We start from the raw sequence: 26023 nt of genomic DNA, 5'->3' as shown, positions 1-26023 counted from the left end.
ACATTTGCTTCCTTGAGCTGCGATTTGAGCAGCGCCAGCTCGCCATTGCGCTCGCAAACTTTCCATTCGCTCTCCTCCAACTGCGCTTTTATGCCGGCGATGGTGTTCTCCGATTCTCGCAATTGCTCTTCAATATAAGCGACGCTGTCCTTGAGATTACGCTCGGAATTCTTCAAGCTGCCATTGGTGCTTCTGCAAAAAGAGACAATATTGGTGTACACCGATGTATGTAAGTGTGGATTTCTTAAAAGTTTTTCAGCAACAGAGTAGAATATAAACCAAACGAGATAGATACACGGTTATATATACATATATAGTATATACATGATCAGGATGACGAGAAAAGTTTAAATCCGGTTGACTGTCTGTCTATCCGTCCGTCCGTGCAAGCTGTAACTTGACTAAAAATTTAGATATATTGATAAAACTTGGTATACAGGCCTTCTAGTACAAAAAAAAAAATTTGGGTTCCTAGATGGGCGTAATCGGATTACTGCCACGCCCACAAATCGCCATTATCCGAAAACACATCAAGTGACATAACTAAGCACTAAATAAGGATATAAAATTGCAATTTGGCACAGGAGACTGCAGTAGCAAAGGCCACCTGGGTGTAAAAATTTTGAAAAAGTGGGCATGGCCACCCGCTCTAATAGGTTTAATGTACATATCTCCTAAACCACTTAACCTACAACAACCAAATTTGCTGGGTATAAATCTTATAAGAACTTCTACCGACAGTGTGAAAATGGATGAAATCGAATGAAAATCCCGCTCACTCCCCACATAACGGTACTGTTCAAAACTACTAAAATCGTGATAAATCGATAACTAAATGAAAGGTAAAAATTTGCCGCCGAGATGGTATGACAAGGCTTCATAGAAGCCAAGGTAAAAATTGGACGATGGGCGTGGCACTGCCCACTTTTTATTGAAGTCCCATATCTCTGGACCCGACTGAACGATTTCGACAAAATTTGGTACGTAGAATTATTCTATATTCCTATGCCACAATAGAAAAATGGGCGAAATTGGACAACAACCACGCCTACTTCCCATATATCACAATTTAAAATTGTTTAAATCCAATCAAAACTGTTCAAGCCCCTAGGTACCGAATATTTAGACCCCGTTACCTATAGTTGACTTCTGATCGAAAATGTCGGTCAATGTGTGATATACATAACTGAAATTAAGTGATAGTCCTTCTCTTATAATGGTATAATAGTACTTCCCTGAGCCCCCAAATACCTAATAACTACAAAGATTTTCGGACTTCCACGTGACTTTATGCTGGATATATCAGCCAATATTGAGTTGTCTCAACGAAATCATGACAGTATATCTTTGTGCCGAAAATGGATAAATTTGAGCGAAAACTTGACCTCGCTCTTTTTACCAGGATTTTAGAACATCCGGCAGACTTTACCTCATATGATTGGTGATTGTATGTGAGGTACCTTAATGGTAATGGTTAATGGATAATATCGGGTCGGTATTACCCCAACTCCAGTATTCTGAACATAATGATTTTCGCTTTTCTAACAAATATTATGCCGTGTTCGTCGATCAGTGTATGAGTTATATAGAGTTTGTTTGGAATGTTCTTGCATTTCAGAGTTTTGATCTGACATTAAGTGATTGCAACCTGTTCCTGCCTAAGTCAAATAATTTGGCTGATGTAAAATTCGCCTTAAGAGAAGCTTGTAAAAATCGACTACCCGGTTTATGCCAATATGAACGAGGGTTTTATGAGAGAGGTATTAGGAAATTACCTTCAAATGGGCAACGAGTTCTCGACAACAAGAGTGGTAAGCCACCATTCTTAAGCTCTCGTAGACTTAGCACTAACAAGATCTTGATTCTATTCAAAGCCTGAAGTCAGAATCAGCATTCTAGATTGCATTATTTTCGAGATTTAGAAAACGTTATTGGAGACGCAACAAACAATAAGTGGAACTAATGGGCCGAATAGGAGAACGAAATAAAGAAATCAAATACGTAAAGGTAAGAGAGTCGGAAATATCTCGTCAGACAGTCCTAGATCTTGAGCCTTTATTAAAACTCACTAATAATCGTGATTTTTGAAAAAGCGAATGTTCACAACATTAAGTAAAATAAAAAATTTGCTTTTTGATCTGTCTCATAACTCGTTAACGACAATATTCGCAAACAAAAAGAAAAAAAAGCACAGGTTTGGAGACGTTTTCTCTTTAAATAAATAATAAGACCGAATATAAATTTTAATGACTTATGTTTGCAAAAGGAACGAACATCACCATCACCCTTCTTGAGACCCAGCTATCATTATTGGATGATATTTGATCAAATAGATCACGTCCAGCACGCAGTGAAGAAAATATAGTAGCTGTAGCTGAGGGCGTAAACGAAGATCGTGGAGAGTCGATTAGGCGCCGTTCGCAGCAACTCAGACTGACGTACGGAACGACTTGGCGCATTTTACGTCGAGATCTTAAATTGAAAGCTTACAAAAAATATAGCTTGTGCATCCTCGATATTTGGCTTCAACAATACGGTGCCACTTCCCACAACGCGCAGCTGACAATGATTTATTGAGAGAACCCTTCGGTGAGCAGATAATTTCACGTTTTGAGCCGTTTTATTGGCCACATAGACCGTGTGATCACACCGTTAGAATTTTTTCTGTGCGGATATGTAAAGGCTAAAGTCTGTGCGAACAACCCTGCTTCGATTCAGGCCTTCGAGCAAAGTATCATGCGTCAGTTACTAGTTCGAGTCATCGAAAATTGGACTCAACGGATGGACTATCTGAGACGTAGCCACGGCCAACATTTGAAAGAGATAATCTTCAGAAAATAAATGCCAAAGAATTTTCTTTGGAATAATAATAGACATTCCCCATTAAATTTGAAGTTTCTGTGTTTTTTTTTTAAGTAGGGAACCTCGAAATGGATCACCCCTTATTAAATATTCCTTAAAGAACTTGGCTTTGATCGGTCAGTATAATTTCACAACTGTTTCTTTGCAGGTTGCACCGATGTCATGAACAACAAACAACACCAAATGTCTTGAAGATATCTCGTCAACCAAAAACGAGAACTTGATTCATATTATTCTGTTTGTAAGACATCAGCGGTTCTTAAAGCTTATTGGTGAGAATGAAGGACGAGTGCAACATACAAATCGTTATCTCAAAAACTGAGGGACTAGTTCACATACGTAAAGACAAACAGACGGATAGACGGACATAGCTAAATCGACTCAGCTCATCTTGCTGATCATATATATATGTGTATATATTATATTAACTTCGTGGCAAACTTAATACTCGTATACCTTGTTCAGGTTATAAATAGCTTAACAAACTACCAGGCTTCTAACTACTACTCGTCTAAATATCCCATATCTCTAACATATTTTCAATAAAAATTATCCCATTACTCACCTCAAAATCTCATTTTCATTCTTCAAATCGGCCACCTGCTCCCGCAGCTTATTCGATTGGTCGGTATGCCGCAGCTTGTGCTGTTTGAACTGGAATTGTTGCATGGCCAGCATTTGCTCCATTTTCTTCATTTTCAATAAATATTCACGTTGCTGAGCCTCATAGAATGTCTTCAGACGCTTTGTCTCCTGCTCCCAGAAGTTCTCTTTGTCCTAAAAACACACAAAAATACAAAGAAAAAACACCTTTTAGTTAGCATCAATTGCGCTGTAAATTCGGTGTGTGTATATGTGTGTGTAAATTGAAACCTTTTGTACTCGGAATATTACTTTCTCATTGTGCTCCATTGTTTGGCGTAAATAGGAGAGTTCCGAATCGCGATCCTTAAGCGCCGCTTCCAAGTCTGATATGCCCGAGTCGGACGGTGAAGGCGTCATATCGCACTGTTCGCTCAGCAGATACTTGCCACTGCCATTGCCGGCGCTGCCACTCGAGTTGCCACTGCCACTGCCGGCTGTGCTGCCCACGCCAATGAAACCGAAGTTGCTTGTGCCGCCGAGCATAGCGCTTTGCTGCAGACCATTGCTGTTGTTGCTGGCGTTGTTGTGTGCGCTGCTGCCCGTCGATTTGCTGTGAATGCCATTAAAATGAGTTAAGTGCATATAAAAGTTTCTATTTAGCGCTTTAGCGCTTTAGCGATTTCTATTTCAATTTAATTTCCTTGGCTTACATTGTGCTACTTTGACTATTCGCGTCCGAATCCGGTGTATGCCGAATCGATTCCATGCTATCGTTGATTTTCAACGATCTGGAACCACGACGGCGCGCCATGAGACTGTTGCAATAATTATTGCTTGAATAAGCGCCAACGGCCATGCCTCCTCCGAGCACACCACCGCCAGCACCGACACCAGCACCGCTGCCACCGCCGGCGCTGCCATGCCGCAAATCAGACGTGCCTGCAAAGTAGCGAAGTGAAAGAAGAAGACAAAGCTTTTAAAATCGCTGCCACATAAATAACAAGCTATAAGTCTAAGCTTAAGTTTAATTGTAAGTTTACATGTAAGCATGTAATCATTAATAAAGTATTGCAATAATTGTTTCGAAATGTGTGGCGCTTTAGCTGAATTTTTGTGTCGGTTATGGAGTTTCGAAACATTGCTGGTAGTAATTAAAAATGCTTCCTTATACACCCCGCACATTTTCCAAAGCAATATGTTAGGTGCAATGTTGTATATATAAACGAAGATAGCCGAATATACATACATATATGAGGAAGACTTCAGGAAGACCCGAAGTTTAATTCACTTCACTGATCGCAAGCGATTTTAGTTAAATAGAGACACAAATTCGATTTACGTCGGTAAATAACTCGAAATTTTATAGGTTTGAATATTTTTGAAATCATATTGAGATATAATACTGTGAGCAAAAAATAGTAAGACTTTGTAATATAAAATTTGTTCGAAAACCCATTCGATGAATTTTTTTTTTCCTAGGTAGGTATGATTGTCAGTGATATCTATAGCAAATGTCACATCAAAATAATCATTAGTGTTAGGTATACGATTGGCTTTCTCAGGTACATAAAGTACATTTAGCCATTTTTACGAAGAGTGAGATTATTCAAGAAAGAAGTTCCATTTAATTTTTTGTGCGGAATCAAATTTCTGGTGTCGAAACGTCCAGCATGTTGAAAAGGCATTTGGTGATAATTGTTTGTTGCGAGCAAGTGTTTTTGACTAGTAGAAATTATTTAAAGAGTGAGTAAAACGCCTTGACGACGCACCACGTTCAGCACGGCCGTCAACATTAACTGATGATCAACAAGTCAATAAAATAAAGGTATTGCTGCTTGAAAACCGACGATTAACAGTCAGTCCTGGCATCGTTGGAATATCGGAAGAATCGGTGAAAACCAGTTTAAAAGATCATTTGGGGTTAATAAAAGTGAAAGCATAATTAGTTCCGAAATCATTAAATTTTCGAAAAACAGCGTCTCGTTGACGTCTGTGAAATAATTCTTTCCGACTTTCAAGATATCATGAAACGTATTATTACTGAAGATGAGTCTTGGATCTATGGTTCTGACCAAGAAACAGACGATCAATCAGCCGAATATCGTGGCCGAAAATCCACGTCAAAACAGGTCAAAAATCCAAGTTTTGTTGACAGTTTTCTTCGATTATCGACCAGCAAAATTGTCAATAAGGAATACTATTTGAGTGTCATGCGTCGTTTGCGCGAATCTAAAACGGCCGGAATTATGGGGGGATTGTACCCAAGGTTGAAAACTCTTCACAAAGAATTTTTCCACACAAGAACTCTAGTTTGATTGATCAGCGATCCAATCTAAAATCTTTCCAAAATTTCTTGAAAATAGGTCATTAAATGAAATAGTTTTTCATACAAACTCTTGATTACGATCGTTCAGTTTATATGGCAGCTTTATGCTATTGCGATCCCATACCGTCTGTTTCGGCAAATGAGCAGCATCTTAGTGAGAAAAATACGGGTGCAAGATTTCAGATGGATATCTCATAAACTAAAAGACCGCTTCGTTATATACAGACATACGAACAAGGCTAAATCGACTCAGCTCGTCACGTAGATCAATTACATACATATATAACCCTTTATAGGGTTTCTGACGTTTCCTTTTAGATGTCACAGATCGCGTGGAAAACTTTATATACCCTATTCGAGTCGAATAGTTTTTCAAATCAAGCTTTTATAAAAGTCAATTACTAACAAAATGTTAAGGAGTTCAAGGCTAGCTAGGCTAAGTGCGCCGTCTTTAAACGCGTTTTTTTGAAACTGTATTTTTGAAGTCGATTGGAGAGATTTCTCGAGAACTATAATACTTCATTCATATTCATTAAATTTAGTTTTGGAGGTACAATTCTTAAAGAATTGGACGAAGGATAATTTTTTAATTACAACTAATTAATAAAATGTCGCATATGGCCGAGTTTAAAATTTTTTTGGCCGAGTTGAAAATTTCAGAATTTCTTTGTTAATAGTGTATGTTTGTAACAATAGAAAATTCTAATAAAATATTTCATATTTTATATGAGAAAAAAAATCGTTGAAAAAAGATTGTTTTTCATCCAAAGAAACCCATGTATCCCCTTAAGGGAATTGCTCAATTCCTTACAGGTCATCAACAAATTCCATAGATTGATGTTTGATGATCGTTAAATGACGGAAATACCTGATAAGTTAATGAGATCAAAGGAACCACTTGGATATCTAGTGATATGTGATAATGGCTGAAAAATGCCACCATAAACTCATTTCGTAGTCCATTCCATGCTTATCCGAGTGGATTGCATGAAAAAATGATTGGGAAACGTGCAATTCAACATGCACATCAGTTAACCGTATTATAAATCAGTGAAAACGGTGACAAAATTGTATGAATTAGAATTAGATGAGGTTTTGCAACCAACATATGTATTTGAAGCAAAGCAAGCATGAAAAAATTGAGTAAAGTTGTTACCATGATACTGGCAACGGACAATCTACAGATGAACTGCAGCATCTAATTGTTTCATACCGAGAAATGGTCAAATAAATACACAAAACTTTGGGATTGTACCCACAATATTTGGGACAAAACCAAATGCAATCATAGACAATCACACGCCGTTGCAAATCAAACACAACGAAGTAGGCGCAAACATAAGCGCACCTAACGAACCGAACCCATCACCAATCAATAGTTTGCCCGATCATTAATTACTTACTGCCAAAACGCATACTGTTCGAACCCTGAGCCGCTGCCAGAGATGGCGTAGAGCCATAACGATCGCCCACAACTGCCGTCGCCACATTGTCGTCGTCGCCGCCGCTGCTGTTGTTGTCGCTGCAGTCACATCGCCGGCAACATAACGACCGTGCTGTAAGCTGTAGTCCGGCTCGAAGGGGATTGGCTTGAAGGCGATGGGACGCAAAAGATTCTCATACGACGTCATCACAGACATCGCTGGTGTGGCTGTTGTTGTTGCTGCTATTGTAGCTGGTGCAGCTGTTGTAGTTGTTGCAAGCGCTGCTGATGGCTTCGACTGCTGCGATAGAAAAAGAGAAGAGAAGAGAAGGAAGAAAAGTAAATGCAAAAGGTATTAGCAGTTCGCGGAAAACTGAATGACTAAGCAAAAGCTATAAATGTAAGCAAATGAAGTGGAATAAAATAGTTGAAAGCAAACTCGACCCAGCGCCCCAGCGACCGACTGACAGACACAGCAATCTACGCTCGCCGAACGGTGCCACTGGGAACGGCCATGAATGAGCGAAGCCGGCTGCTTGAGTCGTTGCGGAGGCTAATGCTGTTGCTGTACCAAATGCAAGCGATTGTTTAGTTGTTTGCAGTTGTTGTTGCAGTTGTTTAGTGACACTGACACACCCAAGATTTATTTGCAAACAGCGCACCGCGACTCCACAGAGTGCGAATGAGGCGAAATTTGAGTTCGCCGATGTTTGGTTAGATATATGAAATACATGTGTATGTGTGTATGTGTGTGCGAGTGTATTAATAGGTGTGAAATCTAGTTACAAACCTGCTCGCCGGTTTCTCCAACGCCGACACTGCCATTCATTGTTGTTGTTGTTGCAGTTTGACCTGTTGCTGCTGTTGAAATGTGTTGCAAGTGTGATATGTCGCCGGAACTGCGCTGTTGTTGTTGCATTTGTTGTAATTGCAATTGTTGTTGTTGTTGCTGTGGCTGCGGCTGCTGTTGCATTTGCTGTAATTGCAGTTGTTGTTGCTGCTGCATGTGTTGCTGTTGTTGCTGCATTTGTTGTTGTTGTTGTTGATGTAGGTGCGCCAACTGACCCATTGCGGGCTGTGAGTGTTGCCGCTGCGCCTGCAGGTGCTGTTGCTGCAGCTGCTGCTGTTGTTGTTGCACCAGCTGTTGCTGCTGCTGTAATTGTTGTTGCAAGCGCAATTTCTGTTTCGCATCCAGCGCATTGCCAGCCATATTAGTGAAGCTGCCAGACATGCAACTGCCGCTGCTGCCGCCAACACTCTCCGCTATGCTCAGCCGATCGCTTATTTCCGAGTAACTGCTGCGATTTCCGCTTCCGTTGGCGCCCATCAGCGTCAGCGTTGGCGTGGGTTTACGCACCAATTGCTGATGTTGCTGATAGGATGCTTGGGTGTGTTGGCGCAGCTGTAGGCTCGGCATGGAGGTCGACATTAGTGCAGGTGCGGTGCTGGGGGTGGCGCCGTGTGTTGTTGTTGTGGTTGTTGCGACATGCGGTTGTGTGTTCAAACGTTGATTATCAACGCCGTTGGGCTGCGCTTGACTGTTGCTGATACTGTTGGTGCTGGCAGACATTTTATCTGCATCGCCGGCAGTCGCAGTACCGCTACCACTCCCACCGCCGCTACTGCCACCGAATGTTCGCTTTTTGGTTATTTCAAATATTTGGCGTATATTCTGAAATTTGGTTCGCCCTGCACTGCTGGGCAACGCATCCTGATCCAAACTGCTGTGACTGCCGAATTTCTGTCCGCGCATGCGCTTTTGCTCATTGCGCGACTTCAGCGTGCCGGTGTGACTCATTAAGTTTATCTGTTGCTGCTGGTGTTGTTGTTGCTGTTCGCGTGCTGTTGCCACGGGCAAACCGAGTGTGTTCTTGGCTGTGAAGGAATTGCCGTTCTCCAGCGACGCGGACCGGATGTGTCCACGTTTCGCCACGGTGGGCGATGCTTGTGTGATATGTGCGGGGCGTGCGGTAAATGAGGCAGTGTTGTTATGGTTGTTGTTAGTATTGGTTTTACCACCAAGGCGGCCACTAATGCCCAGCGTTACTGTTGCTGGTTTTGTCGTCATTGTGACGGCTTTGAGTTTGTCTGGTGTTTAGATCTTTATTATTCCGCGGGGCGTGTACGATGCTGTCGCAAAGGCGGATACTTGTTTGTCTGGAATCCACAAAACTAATGATTCATTAGCCTTAAGGTTGCTGAGTTTGCGTTATCTGTAAGAAAGTAAAAGAAATTTTGAAATTAAATTAAACTAAGTGAAGATAATGAAGTAAATAGATAATATAGTATGTAAGAGAAAAAAGTGGAAAGTCCTCATGTTTTCTACATAGCTATTCTCTTTTGAAGCGATTTGTATTATATTAGATTAGTTTAGATAAGTAAGTGAGGATTGCACCCCGACCTAGGGTCTATTGCGCTCTCACCTAAGTCACAACTTGTTAACTAGTCTCAGAAAATTGATAAATTCCAATATACTGCTAGGTGCTATTGAGACGATGTGATCCCTACCCTACAGACCGCTGTGCTGTGGATTAGCCAGTGTTCTGGTGTTTCAGACTCCAAGTCACAGAATCCGTAATTCGCACAAGAAGCTAGGCCAATGTTAAATAAGTGCTTCCTGAGCTTAAAATGGGCAGTGTAGAAGGCGACAAGTAGCCTGAGTTTTTCCTTTGGGAGGTTGATTACATTTTTAAACCTTTTAAGGTTGTAACTACCCATTAGCACCCAAAATGGCGCACAAATAAGGTGCACTTGGTTACTTTCTGATAGACTATCTATACACTCCTGCACCTATAGCGATTTGATCTCGTATGCATAAATCGAAATGAGTGCCGCTTCTCTAGTATATTACTAAAATAACTATTCTACAACAAAAAAAAAAACACGAAAAAGCGTTAAGCGAGCTGTCGTCAAAGCTGTCATTCAAAGCTATATTTCATTGTGGCCCGATGTCGAAAGTTCCGAGAGAAAAGCAACTGTAGGGAGAAAATAATCTGTGAAAAACTCATGATCGTTAGACAAAAGCCTAGCCTCTCGGGTTTATACAGATTGAACCATCTTGCTGATCATTTATATATAGAGTTTATAGGGCCACAATATTTTGCCTTCTGACTTTGCAAACTTAATATATATTTCAATGGTATAAATCCACTTTTTGACAAGGGTTGCATATGTATATATAGTAGGGTGTCCGTTATTTACCAAATTGATTATTTTTGACGAGACGCCCCCTAAACTTTTAGTTTTCCATCTAAAAAAAAATATCAGACCATAAAAAGCCCTTAATTTTCATAATGAACCTTGCCCCAAACACGATACATTTCCCATTGAAATTACATGAGATTTTGCCACTTTTTACGAATATTTTTTTTTCTCTGGAACTTTCTCGTTTGTAGGAATAAAAAAGTCATATTCTTGTACAGAATTGAATGCTCTACAAAATAAGTCTGGACAATTTTTCGATATACTCACTCCTTTAAAAGTTATTCAAGGTTAAAGTTAACTTCTGGGTATTTTCTGGAATTTTCGAACTTTTACGGAAGATTGATCTTTTTTTGGAAAATTCAATTGTTTATTCTAAAAAATATAATTTCTCTGATATTACGCCAGAAAAACTCAGAAACATGAAGAGTAATTAATCACATGTTGTTAGCGATTAATAATAAGTTCATTTAATTTATATGAGTTATACTGTGCAATTTGGCATCAGCATTATCCAGGTACACGCTGCCCTATCTGGCATCACCATGATCAGGTGTTTCGGCATTTCTACCGTTGTTTGGGTCAGACCATTGTGCAGTACACAAAAACAACTAGAGGCACAATTATCAGGTGATGCGTTTTAGCTTGGCACATCAAAAAAATATTCAAATGTAACTAAGGAATGTTTAATAAAGGAAATCTGATGTACTCAAATGGTTTAAATTTAATTTGATTGGCAAATTTTTCTCATTTTTTATCTTATCTTGTAGAAATTAATAAGACAAGACAACAAAACGGATTCGATTTTTTGAAACCTGTAAAGCCTGTTCTAGATAAGAATCACATCGGATTCATAACCAACAAAAAATTATATTTTTTAGAATAAACAATTGAATTTTACAAAAAAAATCAATCTTCCGTAAAAGTTCGAAAATTCCAGAAAATACCCAGAAGTTAACTTTAACCTTGAATAAATTTTGAAGGAGTGAGTATATCGAAAAATTGTCCAGACTTATTTTGTAGAGCATTCAATTCTGTACAAGAATATGACTTTTTTATTCCTACAAACGAAAAAGTTCCAAAGAAAAAAAAAATATTCGTAAAAAGTGGCAAAATCCCATGCAATTTCAATGGGTAATGTATCGTGTTTGGGGCAAGGTTTATTATGAAAATTAAGGACTTTTTATGGTCTGATATTTTTTTTTTTAGATGGAAAACTAAAAGGTTAGGGGGCGTCTCGTCAAAAATAATCAATTTGGTAAATAACGGACACCCTAATATATAGTGAAGTTGTTAATGACAGGAAATGGTTTTATCCTAAATATTGTCACCCTTGAAACTATCGGTGTTTCGCTATATATTGTTGGACGACTAAATTGCTGTCCAGAAAAAGAGGGAGAGTCCTCTTCCCACTCTCTACTTGATCGTACAGCTTTTGTGAATCATCCTAACCTTTGCAGGCTTGTAATGAGCCGAATACACTTCGTCGATATTTCATACGCCAAATATATATTTTCTGTTAAAATTCACCCATAATATCCACATGTCGTCAACCATTTAAGTAAGAGCTCATTAAATCATAGATATCCCACATAAGTGTACAATCTTGCCTGATGGCGTAAAAGTATGCATATCCAGGTTACCATTACGTCGTATCTTGTATTTGATTTTGATCGAATTTTACAATTGATGAAATAAATCTGACACGATCATGCCACATTTGCCTAATATGACGTAACAAGCATCACGATTTTATCGCAATCCAATGACCACGAAAGAAAGAAAAGAAAACGATTTGCGAAAAAATCGAAGCGACAAAAATAACAAAGAAAGAAAGGAGACATGAGCCAATGCGGTAACGTGGCAATGTGGGCAAGTGACACACACAAAGGCAATAGGTCACTAAGTCACTGAGTAAGCTATGCATTGGAGTACAGGTTTACTTGTTTTTGAGGTTGGAGCTGTTGTATAATGATTGATTATTCGAACTTAATGTTTAAGCGATCGATATTATTTAGGATTGTGGTATCAGAGTAACTTACTTCCTATATCTGTAAGAAAAAAGTGAAACTCGTTTTGTAAGGATAATCAGCAATTTTCTATAGAAATACGAAAGATTTACAAATCTTATAATTTTAATATCCCAAGATTGGTTATATTATCACCGCGATTTGAAAGATGTTATAAAACTATAGTAAATCAGTAATCAGTAAAAGAGTAATATCATAAACAAAAATTGGTTGAATCTGAAATATTTTAATTAACTGCGTTCTTTGGAGGATGGAGCCAAGTGTAGAAGTTCACGCAAGTGAGGAAAGCTCTCTGAGCGCCATTCAGTAGGGAGTGGCCAGAAACAATTCTTTTATATATGGCTCAAGCAGTTCACGACTTCCGGTCTTTGCCAAGTATACTCTGGGTAGCCAAAAAACATTCATTCGAAGTCGAGCTAAAGTGAGAAGACGAAACACCCTTCCGCAGGGTTTTGCGCTGGATTTGGGACCCGCCACGTAAAATACACCTCCAATAAAAAGAAGAAAACAGCCTCGGATGAGAGACCCCCCTTTCGATGACGACCAGTGCAAACGTATTAAGAATTACGATTTATGGGCAATCACTTGGAATATCCGGCTGGTATTAAGGAACCGGATATTCCAAGTGATTGCCCATCCCTGTTTTATGCCACCCACCTGTTTTATGTCCTCGTAAGAATAAAGGCTGACATCATCGCCGTCCAGGAGTTCGATGGACGGGACAAATACTGAGTCGAGTAGGTCCTTGTCTCACTTACTACAGTGGCCATATAAAGGAACGCGAATTCGGTGTGGGAGATAGACTCCACCGCCGAGTTCTGGCATTCGACCCGGTGGATAAATGTCTAACCAGAAATATGGTTATTTGTAGTACTAGATTCCAGCAAAGTAAAATCCATTGAGCTACCTGACTGTCTCCAGATCGAAAAGCCACTAACCAGATCGATCATGTTGACAGTTCGAAAGAAACTAGTTTCTTGGTAGTTCTAAGAAGATACTCTAACTGACTGGTTCAACTAATATTTGCAGGAAAATTTTGGATTTTGTTCAGGAGTAAAAAAACCTGAAATAGACCCTATTGAAAAATACTGAAACGCGAATGCTCTCTTTGTCAATCAGCTCTACAAACAATTGCTGTAATGCTAATGCTTTTGCGACTAGTTCGCTTTTAGTCGTAAACAGACTTGTTTTGTGACCAGTTTGATATTTCACTTCAGGGTACTTTTGCATACATGTTTGATACTATAATCTTAAGTAAAAATTTGTATAAATGTTCATACATACACAACGTGCCCTATTTATTTTCTTGGAATTTCATAAATGTACAAGATAGATATATATATGTATACTATATTCATATAAATATACATTTGTTATATATTTTGTATGTATGTACGTATGTATAAGATATATGCCACTAATGCTCGTTAAATTATCTGCAGGTGCTATAAAATTAAATTTTTTGCTGTTTTTTCCTTTAACTTATTTCGGTGAAAGGAGGGCGCACTGCAAATCTTGAAAGTTGCCATCATTACATAGATGAAGTGAGTTACAAAAGCAAAAAGTAATAGAAGTATACACACAAGTACATTAACAAAAACAAAGCGTATAAAAATCAGCAAAATTTTTTAAAAGCAGTGAATTAGATACCTTTACGGTACAAAGTGAATAAGCAAAAATTTTTGCGTGCGCAATATGGACACTGGTCAACAAAATGGAAGTTTAATGTTTCAAATTTTGTATTACTGTTTTGTATGCGCTATTTATCGAGACTATACATATATTGGTAGTCGAAAAAGTGTTTTCGTATTTCTAATTAAACTTCAAATTATTCTTTTTATATTTATAATAATAAATAAATAAACATTTATGTACCATTTTGGAGACATTATTCCATCAGTGTAAAACTTTCATCAGTATAAATTGAAATTTCGAAATTGCCAGGACGGAAGCGAAGCGAGCGAACCATTGTTGTGCGACACGAACTGATACAGCATCGTCTCCGTAAACTTTACAAATTTCATTGGTGACTTGCGTGGCATTCTTCCCTATTTTATACAAAAGTTTCAAAATACAGCGAATTTCTTCATTATTTTCACTCATTCACAGCTGTAACTTTTTTTCAACTTCCCCGAATTTAATATTTTTTAAAATCTCACCTTACCAACACTATACGGTATGACATAATGTGATTGGTAGCACTGGAGATATACGACTGCAACGACATCTATTGACAAAATACGAAAAGACTTTTTCGACTACCCCTTATATGATAACATAAGAGAAGAGAATCAGCAATTCTCAAAAAAACTGTATAGTAGTTATTATTTTTGTTTTGCAGAGATATGAAAAACTTTCCAAATATTTTTTAAATTTTGCACGTTATGATTTGGTTGGTAGATTGAAAGAGGAAGTCATAATAAGTTTGATCGCAAAAGAGACATTATTACACACATTGTGCTCCCAAAAGGGTCCCATATAAGCACTGTTGAACAACTACCTGAATTTATAAAAATTCTAAGATTTCCAAATTTCGTTTTGATGGGAACATTGGTAGTCGTGGATCTTCCAGCCACTACACCTTATAGGCGTTGCATTCGCAAAAGTAATTTTTTAACGTCTGCTACGTATGCTTTGCATTGCCCCTTTTGTTCCCTAATTAAGATTCTGAAGTTAATGGTTAATTATGCAGTGATAACTCCTACCATATTAATAAATTCCTAAAATTCTTATTTTTCCGTCCACTATACACACTACCCAAAAGAAATTTTTTAGTACGCCAAAGACCTAAGGTACTTAGGAACAGCTTGGAAGCAGCCGATCGGTCTTGGGCAGTTTATGCGCCAAAGAAAAAGAGACGTGGTACCGCTATGATTCGACATTTTTTGAAATCTTTGTTGGGTTAAGTTCACTATGTATCTAAGGCGCTTAGAATTTGCCGAATATTATTTGAAAATCATCCGTAAGTACTAACTTTTAACTTGCAGGATCGAATTCTCGGTTTTTGAGACCGGAAGTCCATAGAAATCAAAATACCACGTTGAAGTGTCCCATGAGAAAACAATATTACTTGTCAAAAGTTTAGTTTCTTACCACATATTTAAACTAATCATCAAATTTATGTTGCTCAGTGTAATGCCAATTCAATTTCGAGCGAAAGTGCCATTAGAATGAATACCCAAAATGAGCTCACAATGAATTTACTTAGTGCTAAGCAAACGCTTAATGACAAAGCAGCAGATGAGCTGCCTCGCTATCATCGTAAGTCATCCGTTGGCGTTAAGAGCAAAGCATAAAATTAATTTCACATTTTCGCCGCAGACAGACAAGTCAGTTGAAGTGCTGCGCAATCGCAGCTTTCCTGCCCAGTGAATGTAATGGCATTCTAATTGGAACCAAGTGAAAATGAGTGAGGAAATTTCCGAGGCACAGTTTGTATACTTAAGCCAGATTTCAAGTGACAGTGACGCACACAAGTAGCACTCAAAGCCAAGCTCACAAATTGAACAAAAAATAACAACAATAAAAAAATAAAAAGAAATAAAATATAAAACAATGAACGCGCTTTGTTTGTGCAGTTTGGTTTCTTTTGACTTCTAACAAGAATTGGGTTAATATGTCGTTGACACGCGCTCGGCGCTGAGCTTAGCAAGTGCGGTCTAGAATTGGCTTAAAAGCGACAAGCCGCAAGCTAACAGACTGACTGCTCGCAATGCGTAGATGAAAAACCCGCATTTAATTCTCATATTCTCATAAAAACACGCATTCCAGCCAGCAAATGTCATATTTCATTTCATAATGTGAACTGTAAACTGCTTCTGTTGTGGACATAGGTCTCGTGGCATACTATGCTTGTGCAACTGCCAAGTCGGTGTTGATGCAATAATTTTGAGAAAAACAATTAGCATTTCAGTAGCTTGAAGTTTTTGAGCTTACAAACAAAAAATTTTACATTAAAATTTTCTAAAGTCAAACAGCATTTTACACAGAAAAAAGGAAGGGAAAACAGTAACTTCAGTTGCATCGAAGCTATATTACTCTCAATGAACTTTAATCGGCTAGTTTGCTTGACAGCCATATGCTTTAGAAACTTGATCTGAACAATTTTTTCGAACTCTCTTGCCATTTCTCTGACACTTGCCTGACGATTTGAAGCACCAAGAGGGAGAAGGTCGTCCAGAACAGGACATCTCTCGACAGTCTTTGAACGTAGGCATGTGGTGTTGATAAAACTGAATCGCCGTAAGCCTTTTCCAACATTCGCAGCGATTCCACACATGAAATTTAGGGTAGAAATACAAAATTTTAGACAATTTTTTTTTTCGATATTTTTATCCATTGGAAAAACCTACTACTGAGTTGTACTGCCTAAATCAGCTGCTGTGAACAAACTTGTTGACAGATCGCGCTCATTTTTGGCATAGTAATTAAGGATAGTCCTACCAACAGAGAAAAATACATTTTTTTAAATATCATTTATCCGGGGAATTTAATAACAATTTCCGGGTGCTTTTTTGTCACATTGTATATATACAATTTGTTTATACAACTGGCCTAAAGCTTCGCGCAACTTAACCAAGATGAAGGAAAAATCTGTTTCGGAGCCAATTTTCCTATTACGTATCTATAATAACGTGAGTATAGCTATCTCTCGACAACACCGTACCCAAATAATTACATTACGAGTAACTATCGGCCACCTATAGCATACAATTGAGTCCGCTCTCGCCAAGCTGTACATACAATCGGTTATTGTCAACCCTCGTTTTTGTATTTAGAAATGCCAATATCCGGAAACTGGTCAAGATCAGTTGCGAGTCTCTAAAAAAATATGTATACTTATTATACCCTGAACAGGGTATATCAAGTTTGTCACGAAGTTTGTAACACCCAGAAGGAAGCGTCGGAGACCCTTTAAAGTATATATAAATGATCAGTATATTGAGCTGAGTCGATTTAGTCATGTCTGCCGATTTAGTTCCTCAGTTTTTAAGAAATCGTTTTGAAATTCTGCAAAAATACGTAGTTTACATACATTCTTGTTTACACAACTGATCTAGAAATTTATGAAATTTATCTTCATATGAAGCTGCTCATTTGTCGGAACTGCCGACATCGCACCAATATAACATAGCTGCCTTCTCTGCCACAAACAAACTGAACGACTTTACAAAAAATCGGTAATCAAGTTCTCTCATTTTTGTCATGGAAAACTTTCGCTTTTTACGTGTTATCTTCCGGAAACTGGTCAAAATTTGACATGGATTACTTTTATACCCTGCAGGGTATATATTTACAATTTAATCTCAAAAAAATTATCAAATCAGATCGGTCGATTTAGCCATGTCTTCTGGCTATACCATTAAGTCTTTGTAATATAGTATTGTCATACAAACGAAACACATAAGTTACTAAAAAGAAATGCACCTATGAATGGGGCGGACCTGTGCTCCTGTATCCTCTTTGATCTATTGGAATAATTAATAGAAATGCACCATGAAGTGCAGCCTGAGTATAATAGGTAAAGTTAGTGATTTTTCTTCTTTTTAATTTAGTTAGAAACGTTTACCAGAACCGGCAATGAATCGTCCAAATCGTCCTCCTTAACACTGTATGAATTTTTCAAGTAATGTTTACCATTATTCGTTATTACATAGCAAATTAAAATTATTTTGCCACTACATAACAACCACAGAAGAAAACATGGATTGGATTCATGTATTTTGCAACCATTCTTGTCACATGGATCAGTTTCGTTCCTTAATTTAATCTAACTTATATTACCACCTTTAACATATCTCTGCATCTCTTTGCACATAACTGACGCGAAATATTGTTTTATTACGTCGAGATATTATGTAGTCAAATAAACAAAAAAAAAATGAAGTTGCGGTTGGAAAGTCGTGGGTGTAGAACGATACTTGTTCTTAATACATGGATATGGAATAAGTACTTAGAGTATGTATATGGATTATAGCAAGGCATTGCCATAGAGATTACCTTGTCGCTGGGATTAACAAGTCATGTGAAAATGTCTTAAACGCCCACAGTTTGTCGTGTTATAAGTGATCGGTCGTGTATCAATGTGTGTTGAAAAGAAAATCATAAATACAACAACAGTAAACGATTTCCGTTGTTTGCTTGGCTTCGTGGTTGCAAACAAATCGATATCATAAATTGTGTTTGTACAAAGAAATGTCTGTTAATTTATGCAGCAACTACCGGGCGGTCGACATTTTCCCAATGCATAAATTATCAAATACACACATGTAAAGATAGAGAAGGCCGTAGAATAAAGCGAATGAGCCACAGCAGCCAACAAGCGAGATGAACAGGTTCGACGCGCATCGACAGTGAATACCACATGAAGTACCGTAGTACTTACATACACAGCATAGACGTGACATTGAGCGTGCGGATTGGACGGGATGCAACGTTGAAGCCTCGCGTGCTCCATGCTGCACGAAGCTTCTAGGCATTGCTGGCGAAGAAAACGAACAAAGCCACTGGTAGAAATATGAAGTGGAATGAAACCGCAGGCGCAAAAATGTGGACAAGCATATACAATAACGGATAGTGCGTGTCGTTGAGGTGTTGTTGTGTGGTGGCTAAAGTGTGCCAATAGAATACAGATGAGTTAGTGCGACTATTTAGATGACAAACTTGCCACAGATTTGTAGTGGATTGAATGGGATTGGCAAGGCAACTTGTCGCGCTGTCGGCGGGGACTAGGTCACACTAGTGCCACAATTTCCAGCGCACGAATGTGAGTTGTCGTATTAACGACATTGCATACTGCGCGTATGTGGCTTAAGCGCATGCGCGAAAACTTGTCACAGGTGCTTGCTGAGGTATGTATGCGAAGCATACGAGTTAGGTTAGAAAAACGAGTAGTCAATATGGCGGTACAAATTTCATATGTAATATATCTCTTTTATGCGCAGCAAGTAGTTTACAGGAAGCAATGCCTGCTCGTTTTTTGATTGCTCAGTTTGCATTGCTTCGGTCGCGCTTCCAATGTGAGCGAAACGATAGAGACTCGCTGTTTCTAGATATGCAATGGACAAATGTGCCGATAACTTCAATTGATTGACCAGTTGGCTTAAGAGTGAAGCGTATGTTTATGTAGAAATATTGACTGCAACAACGGTGACTGGCATTTACAAGATCAGCAAACTTAGTGGCTGATCTGCAGTTGATCAACTGTTCTGTCGCTAATCCGTAGCTCTTCGTGTTTACAACGCTTGCTTTTATGATGTCTCGCTTATTTCCCTCTTTATGCAGTAATCACCGAGCTTCCTTAGCAAAACATTTTTTTTGCGTGAGTATGTTGTTTTAACTTAAGCTTTGTTAATGTTTTTGCGTATATAGACTTGAAATCAGCTTAGTAGATAGACAACTATTATCATATAGAAGATTCAAGATTTAAATGAAAAGTAACTATATTTGATTTTTGATTTTAATTATATGAGAAAGTAATCATTTCTAAAAGAGTGTTGGTTAATTAAGTAGATTGCCTTTTATACTTCGGGAATCGAGAACAAAAACAAATTTTAATCAGCGAAAATTGATTTTTTGATTTTCAAAATATTTTCCATTAAGATCCATACACTGCGTTTAAACCAATTGTCGAAGCCACTCTAATTGAGGTATCTCCAAAACATGCATTTTGAACGCATCAACCACATTTTCAAGAATAAAAAGAAGTTTTTTGGTGCCAAGTTAGGAGTATACGAAGGATGACTCCTCAAATCGATGTTTTGAGTACTCAAAAATGCGGTTATTTCAGTCGATGTGTGAAGAGCGATCCATCTTCGGCGCTTGGTTTTCATAGACGTGTGTCGAAGCACGGCTTTCGTATTTTCTTAACATTTCTCTCTACCAATCGACGCGAGCCTTTTATGGAGCGATTGACTGATATTGTGGTATCCAACAACTTGGACAAATTTTTTTTACAGTCAAATGTTCATGAATTATTGAATGCATGCTAGTTCTACTAATGCCGCCTCAATCTCACGATAGCTTACATGACGATCTGACAGTATCGCTTTGCGCACAGCATCAATCATTTCGGAACAACAACTGACTGGACGACCTTCCCGAAATTCATCTTGGAGTGATCTAAGACCTCAATTGAGTTCTCCATACCACCGGTAAACACTGATTACTGATAAAGCTTGATCGTCGAAAATTTAATTGAGTTCATCTTCTATGCTCTCTTAATGAGTTAATCCACGTCGAAAATTGTAATAAAATAAGCGCGCAGAAATGTTCGCGATTTAATTCCATTTTTAGCCGAGATGAATATTTTAAGTTACGGTAAAAAACACAAATAGCGGTCGTATGTCGAAACGTTCTGAGTATGCACTCCATCAAATATGTCAAACTTTATGAAAAAAATTGTCAGTTTCCAGAATGCAGCACTGGTGTTGGCAAATCACGAAAAATAAAAGGCAACCTGCGAAATAGGTATTTTGAGATTTTCCCCAAAGTGTTTAAATTGCAGAAATGCGAGCAAACAATTTCTATACTTTTCTGCAGAAAAATTGCAGTCAGACATACAAAAACAAAATATTTTTGCCCAATCAATGTCTGTGCCGCATTCCGCTTTTTCTGAACGTGAATAATCAAATTTAACTTTTTTATGTTCCTCTCTTGATTCTATTACAGGTTTGTAGGTACCTCTGGGGACTCCCAATGGCTAGTAGAGGATTTAGAAGAGGGTATATGACAGCAATACAATCTGCCTGTTGAGAGAGACCGTTGGTAGACATTTTTTCTTTGTTGAAACAGGCGTCGAAAGCAGGTCCTCTGTATGGAGAGGTATGCACGGGTCACTGTGCTAAACGGAGCAATAAAAGTTGTACGTACTATTTTAAGGTGTCAAAGAAACGTGACCAACCTCAGTTATCGGGAATTGCTTTCCATTATAACTGAAGAATATGATGTAATATGTATTTCATGTTTTGTGAAGTCTTTCATTTCTGAAATCTTCGAAGGTTCTGCAACTTTTCATCTAGGATTGAAAGAAATTTATATTATAATAACTTGAAAAGCGTAAATTATAACATTAGCAGACGATTGTGGCGACTTATGCAGAATAAGCTGGATTCATACAATATCTTGTAGAGGACCGGTGTTTCGATAGATAAGTAAATTCGTAGTTTGATATTATGGGTATTGCTGATATTCGTACAATCACGATTAGATAGAAATTAATGCTATTTATTCGGGTAAAGAGCTTGATATACGAAACACTAACCTCCACTGACATTTTAATAGATTCACATGATTGAGAAAATTGGAAAAAGTGCTTTGGCGAAGATAAAAAAATGCATCAACTCTTGTCTAAAATCGTTTGATTGTGGTAGAATATTTATATAGTGGTTTTTGATTTGCAAAAGCTTGTAGAATTGTGGAGCAGAAGTATTCCAAAATGCGGTAGTGATCTTTCTAAATAAATTTTATATTATATATATTGTTTAATAAACAAAATAGTAGCGAGTATACTCGGTACTCGGAATTTTACAGGCCGCCGCATGCAGAAGCTGCTTGGAAGAAGATGCGGTAGAAACTAGCCAGCACTTCCTTCTTGACTGCCCTGCTTTTGGGAGATCAAGACTTAGACACTTGGGGGCACATACCTTCAGACATCCCACCGATCTGGCGGGCGTAGAAATTAAGCGCCTTTGCAAATTTGTATTGGCTACTAAGCGGTTTGACGATCTTTAAGTCCGAACACGGGAGTTCTATTTTCAATGGCTTCACAAAGGACTACATTAGTCCACGTGCGATCTCTGATCAGCCATCTAACCTAACTTAACCTAACCTATACTCGGTCATCCGGAGAAACATCCGAATTCATTCCAAGGGCTCATTTGGCGTTACCAACGTCCATTTTGAGAGAAAAGTGTGAAAATTTGGAAAGTTCAATAGCAAGTCGCGGGCAAGGCAACTGTGGCTCTAAAACAACGTTCCGGTCTTCATATCAAAGGATGATTGCCCAGCTCGTAGTCCAGACTGCAACCCATAGGGTTGTAAACTGTGGTGCATTACAGAAAGTATGGCTTGACTTACGTTATATCCACATATTGAGGCGATAAAGTGAGCTCTTCTCAGTGGTGTACACAAATTCCTCCTACAGAAGTCGTGTTGGTAGGTAAATGAAAGTTATTTTGCATAAGTTTTTCTAAGACTTGTAGGCATTGCATAAACCAACAAAAAATCATGATTATTATGACTTCACCGCTAAGTTTGAGATCAAATTAAAAACGTTTGCTAAAATTTATTTAGAAAATAATGCGATGGTAATAAGAATGTACCTTACACAAGCAATCATTTAAATTTTTTATAACCTTAATTATATTTAATTTTAAGTATATCTCATTTATTTTATGCTGGCATAAAGACCTATACCCATATATACAAACATAAAAGGAAATCAAAAATATATCCGAAAGAAATAAGTTCTTTCAAATATTTATTGCTTATACATATAAGGCACATAACGGCTTAGCCCAAAATCGTGCTTTTTGAAAACTGCAACACACCGTTGTGGTTGAAAAAGACAAATGGCGCATTTGTGTGGCAATCAATTGGCGTGTGTAAACGGCCGAGAGGCGCAAAAGTAAGAAAGTCAAATTAAAAGAGCCATTTACGCCCACCTGCCCACTTCAGTTGCAATCAATTGCAGTGCCACTCAGGCATACCCACACACGCACTAGAGACAAAAATACACTTTAGACTATTAAGAGTTGTTCAAGTGGGGAGACCAAAGTGGCGGCGCCGGCGCGTTCCTCATTGCTTGTGTCGCCTTGAAAGTTGACACAGTCAAATAAATGCAAATAAATCACAGCGAAAAGGAGGTTGGCCAACAGATGAACACTGCGCAATCGCCAAATCAGCGCAGGCGCATACATACATACATATATAGACGTGCCTAGTATGTTTGAGTGTGTGGAAATGCAGGTGCTAAAGTGTACATTAAAATTAGCTTGATTTTCGCTGAAGCAGTAATTCTGCGTTGGAGTTGTTGACAAAGTCGTAAAATGTTGCAAGCACTCGAATCAACCAGCTCGCGTACAAAGTAGGTATGTCTGTCTGGTGTGGCAATTAGGCAACAGCGCGGAAGCCTATAAAAATCAACCAGCAGCATGTCGTAAAACATAAGTTCGTCCTCGAAAAAACTCGCAAAAACACTTAACTGTGTGACGATGACTTTTGCGCATGCGCGAGGTTTTTACATTTGAGTGCACATGTGTTTGTATGTATTTATATTTATGTGACGAAATATGTAGTTTTTGGACTAAAACTTTTGCTTTGAAATATTTTCTATGGATTTACTCATATTCTGAATTGTTTATGTTGCGGAAATATTGCTAAATTTGTAATGCATTAATGGGCTTCTTTCGGAATAATTCTTGATTATGAAAGTTTTGTAAAGCACGTTAATAATAGGTACTGAAATTATAATGCAAAATAATTATTTTAATCCTTTTTTGAAACATTATAATTTATTTGAAAGTCAACAATCTTTTTTCCAAAGAGGTTTAATATTTCTTAACAAACTCCATACACAAATAGTATAGTGTTTTCCATACTATTGGGTTGCTTCATAAAAAATAGTGCTTTTCGTCACTCAAAACATAAAAATTTTCTTAATCGGTGATCGTTTAACTCATGAAAACCAACAAAAACTGCATCCAAAATGAAAATCCTTACAGGAAAACTTTTTCGATGAACATATTCCAATTTACTTGGTTCCATTATTAGATCAATACCATATATACCTACCCTTCACAAATACAGAGTTTTCAATTAGAGTGATATGATTATTTTTCAAAAACACATACTAATTGTAAAGGGGGACCATTTGGATGATGTTAAAATCTAAACTTAATTGTATCGATTGTACTTAACATTAAATAAAAATTAAGTTTAGAATTTAACATCATTCAAATCGTGGGGACCGACTTCTTTTGCAGGAATGAATTCGATTAAGCCAATTTTCGAGTAATTTTGCCACTAAATCAAGTCGTATGTTATGAGTAGTACGTTCAATATTGACTTCTAATGCTTGAAGTGAGTCTAGTTTATTGCTAAAAACCAAAGACTTTAAATCACAGCTTCTTGGAGGCCATTCAATGTCACAATTTCTTGAAATAATCTAATCTCCAAACCTTACTCGCAATAATTCGGTTGTTGCACGTGCTGTGTGACACAAAGCCCCGTATTTATTGACAGTAATGGTGTCACCAACTTTATTTCGAAATATATACCCATCGGTCCGTACATCCGTCCGTATTCCACCAGACCAAAAACCACAATAAACTTTAATTTAGGTGAATGTAATGATTGTTCATGAACAATTTGTGGATTTTTTTTTCGAACCAGAAATGACAGTTTTGTTTATTTACCGCAACACTCAGATAAAAGTGAGCCTCATCGGAGAAGCTGAGTTAAAAAAATCGTTATTGTTTTCAAATTGTTCCAAGGCGAAATCAGCAAATTCAAGACGTTCAGGCTGGTCCAATGGTTTCACAATCCTTTTTCAAAATCTGAAAGGTTGTAGTTTGGGCCAGTTCCAATTCTTGAGAACGTCTTGGAATCGACAAATTGCGGTCTTCAGTAACACTTGCTTAAACGGCAGTAATATTTTCATTTCCTCGAATGGTTCTTTGTCTCATTGGCACTTGAACATTATGTAATGAAAATGTATACTCAAAATTTTTAACAATTGAACGTATAGCGAGCACAAGTGGACGATTATTACAGTCATAAAATAGCAAAAGCTCACGGAAAGTTGCAATTAGAGAACGAATATTTTGATAATAAAATTTGATAATTTGTAAGCATTGTACTTGCGTGTATCTTGTAATGATGAAATGACCACAAGGAAAAAAATTATAGAACATATGTATTAAACATGGCAAAAACGATATTTAGAAATCATATCATAAATCTAACAGCCCCTGAAAAAAGATTTTTTATAAGAACTTTGATCGGATATATCTTTATATATATGTTTTTATGGATATAGCTGCATATACAAATTGATAGAACAAAGTTCTTATTTTGTATTACGCTATAGTGTCCAATCTGAACAATTTATTCGAAGATTGCCACACTTCCTTAGGCAATATGCCATGCCAAATTGATGATTTCTTATTCAAATAACAATTGAATTAAGATAATTATGTCCTCAACTCAAACTAAGGCTGCACTAACAAAATTTAGGTAACTGGAAGTAGGTAAGTAGGTAGTAGTAATTATGTTAGCAACTTAAGGCATGAAGTAGGAAATACTCAAGAAATCTGAAGGAAAAATTTGCGACTGATTTACTAAGAGGTTTGTGGATATTTGAAAATTTCCATCACGGAAATCTATTTTTGTCATTCTAGAAAATTGTGGTGGTTTGACCCCTACACTCCTCGGCTATAATACGCTAGAAAACGTTTACTATCATTTTCAGTTTTAGCAAAATTAACCAAAATGAGATATAAAAAGTCAATAGCATCGGATTTGCAACCAGTGTTATTTCTAAAAAAATATGCGTTTTATTTATTTATTCTGAATCTCATATTAAAAGCGTGGACG

The 26023-nt window shown here is 37.7% G+C and overlaps 1 protein-coding gene across 1 annotated transcript in view; it reads right to left on the bottom strand.

Moving 5' to 3' along the window:
* LOC126758732 (polyhomeotic-proximal chromatin protein) overlaps positions 1 to 26023 on the bottom strand; it is a 174721-nt gene that overhangs the window by 1379 nt on the left and 147319 nt on the right. The window contains 7 exon segments of the mRNA XM_050473105.1: positions 3 to 192; positions 3428 to 3639; positions 3736 to 4057; positions 4158 to 4386; positions 7177 to 7266; positions 7269 to 7497; positions 7987 to 9409. Coding sequence (XP_050329062.1) covers positions 3 to 192; positions 3428 to 3639; positions 3736 to 4057; positions 4158 to 4386; positions 7177 to 7266; positions 7269 to 7497; positions 7987 to 9264 — 2550 coding nt within the window. The 5' untranslated portion in view covers positions 9265 to 9409.

Source organism: Bactrocera neohumeralis, chromosome 5 (genome assembly GCF_024586455.1).
Source record: "Bactrocera neohumeralis isolate Rockhampton chromosome 5, APGP_CSIRO_Bneo_wtdbg2-racon-allhic-juicebox.fasta_v2, whole genome shotgun sequence".
NCBI lineage: Eukaryota > Metazoa > Arthropoda > Insecta > Diptera > Tephritidae > Bactrocera > Bactrocera neohumeralis.
This window is presented reverse-complemented; position numbering and strand designations above follow the sequence as displayed.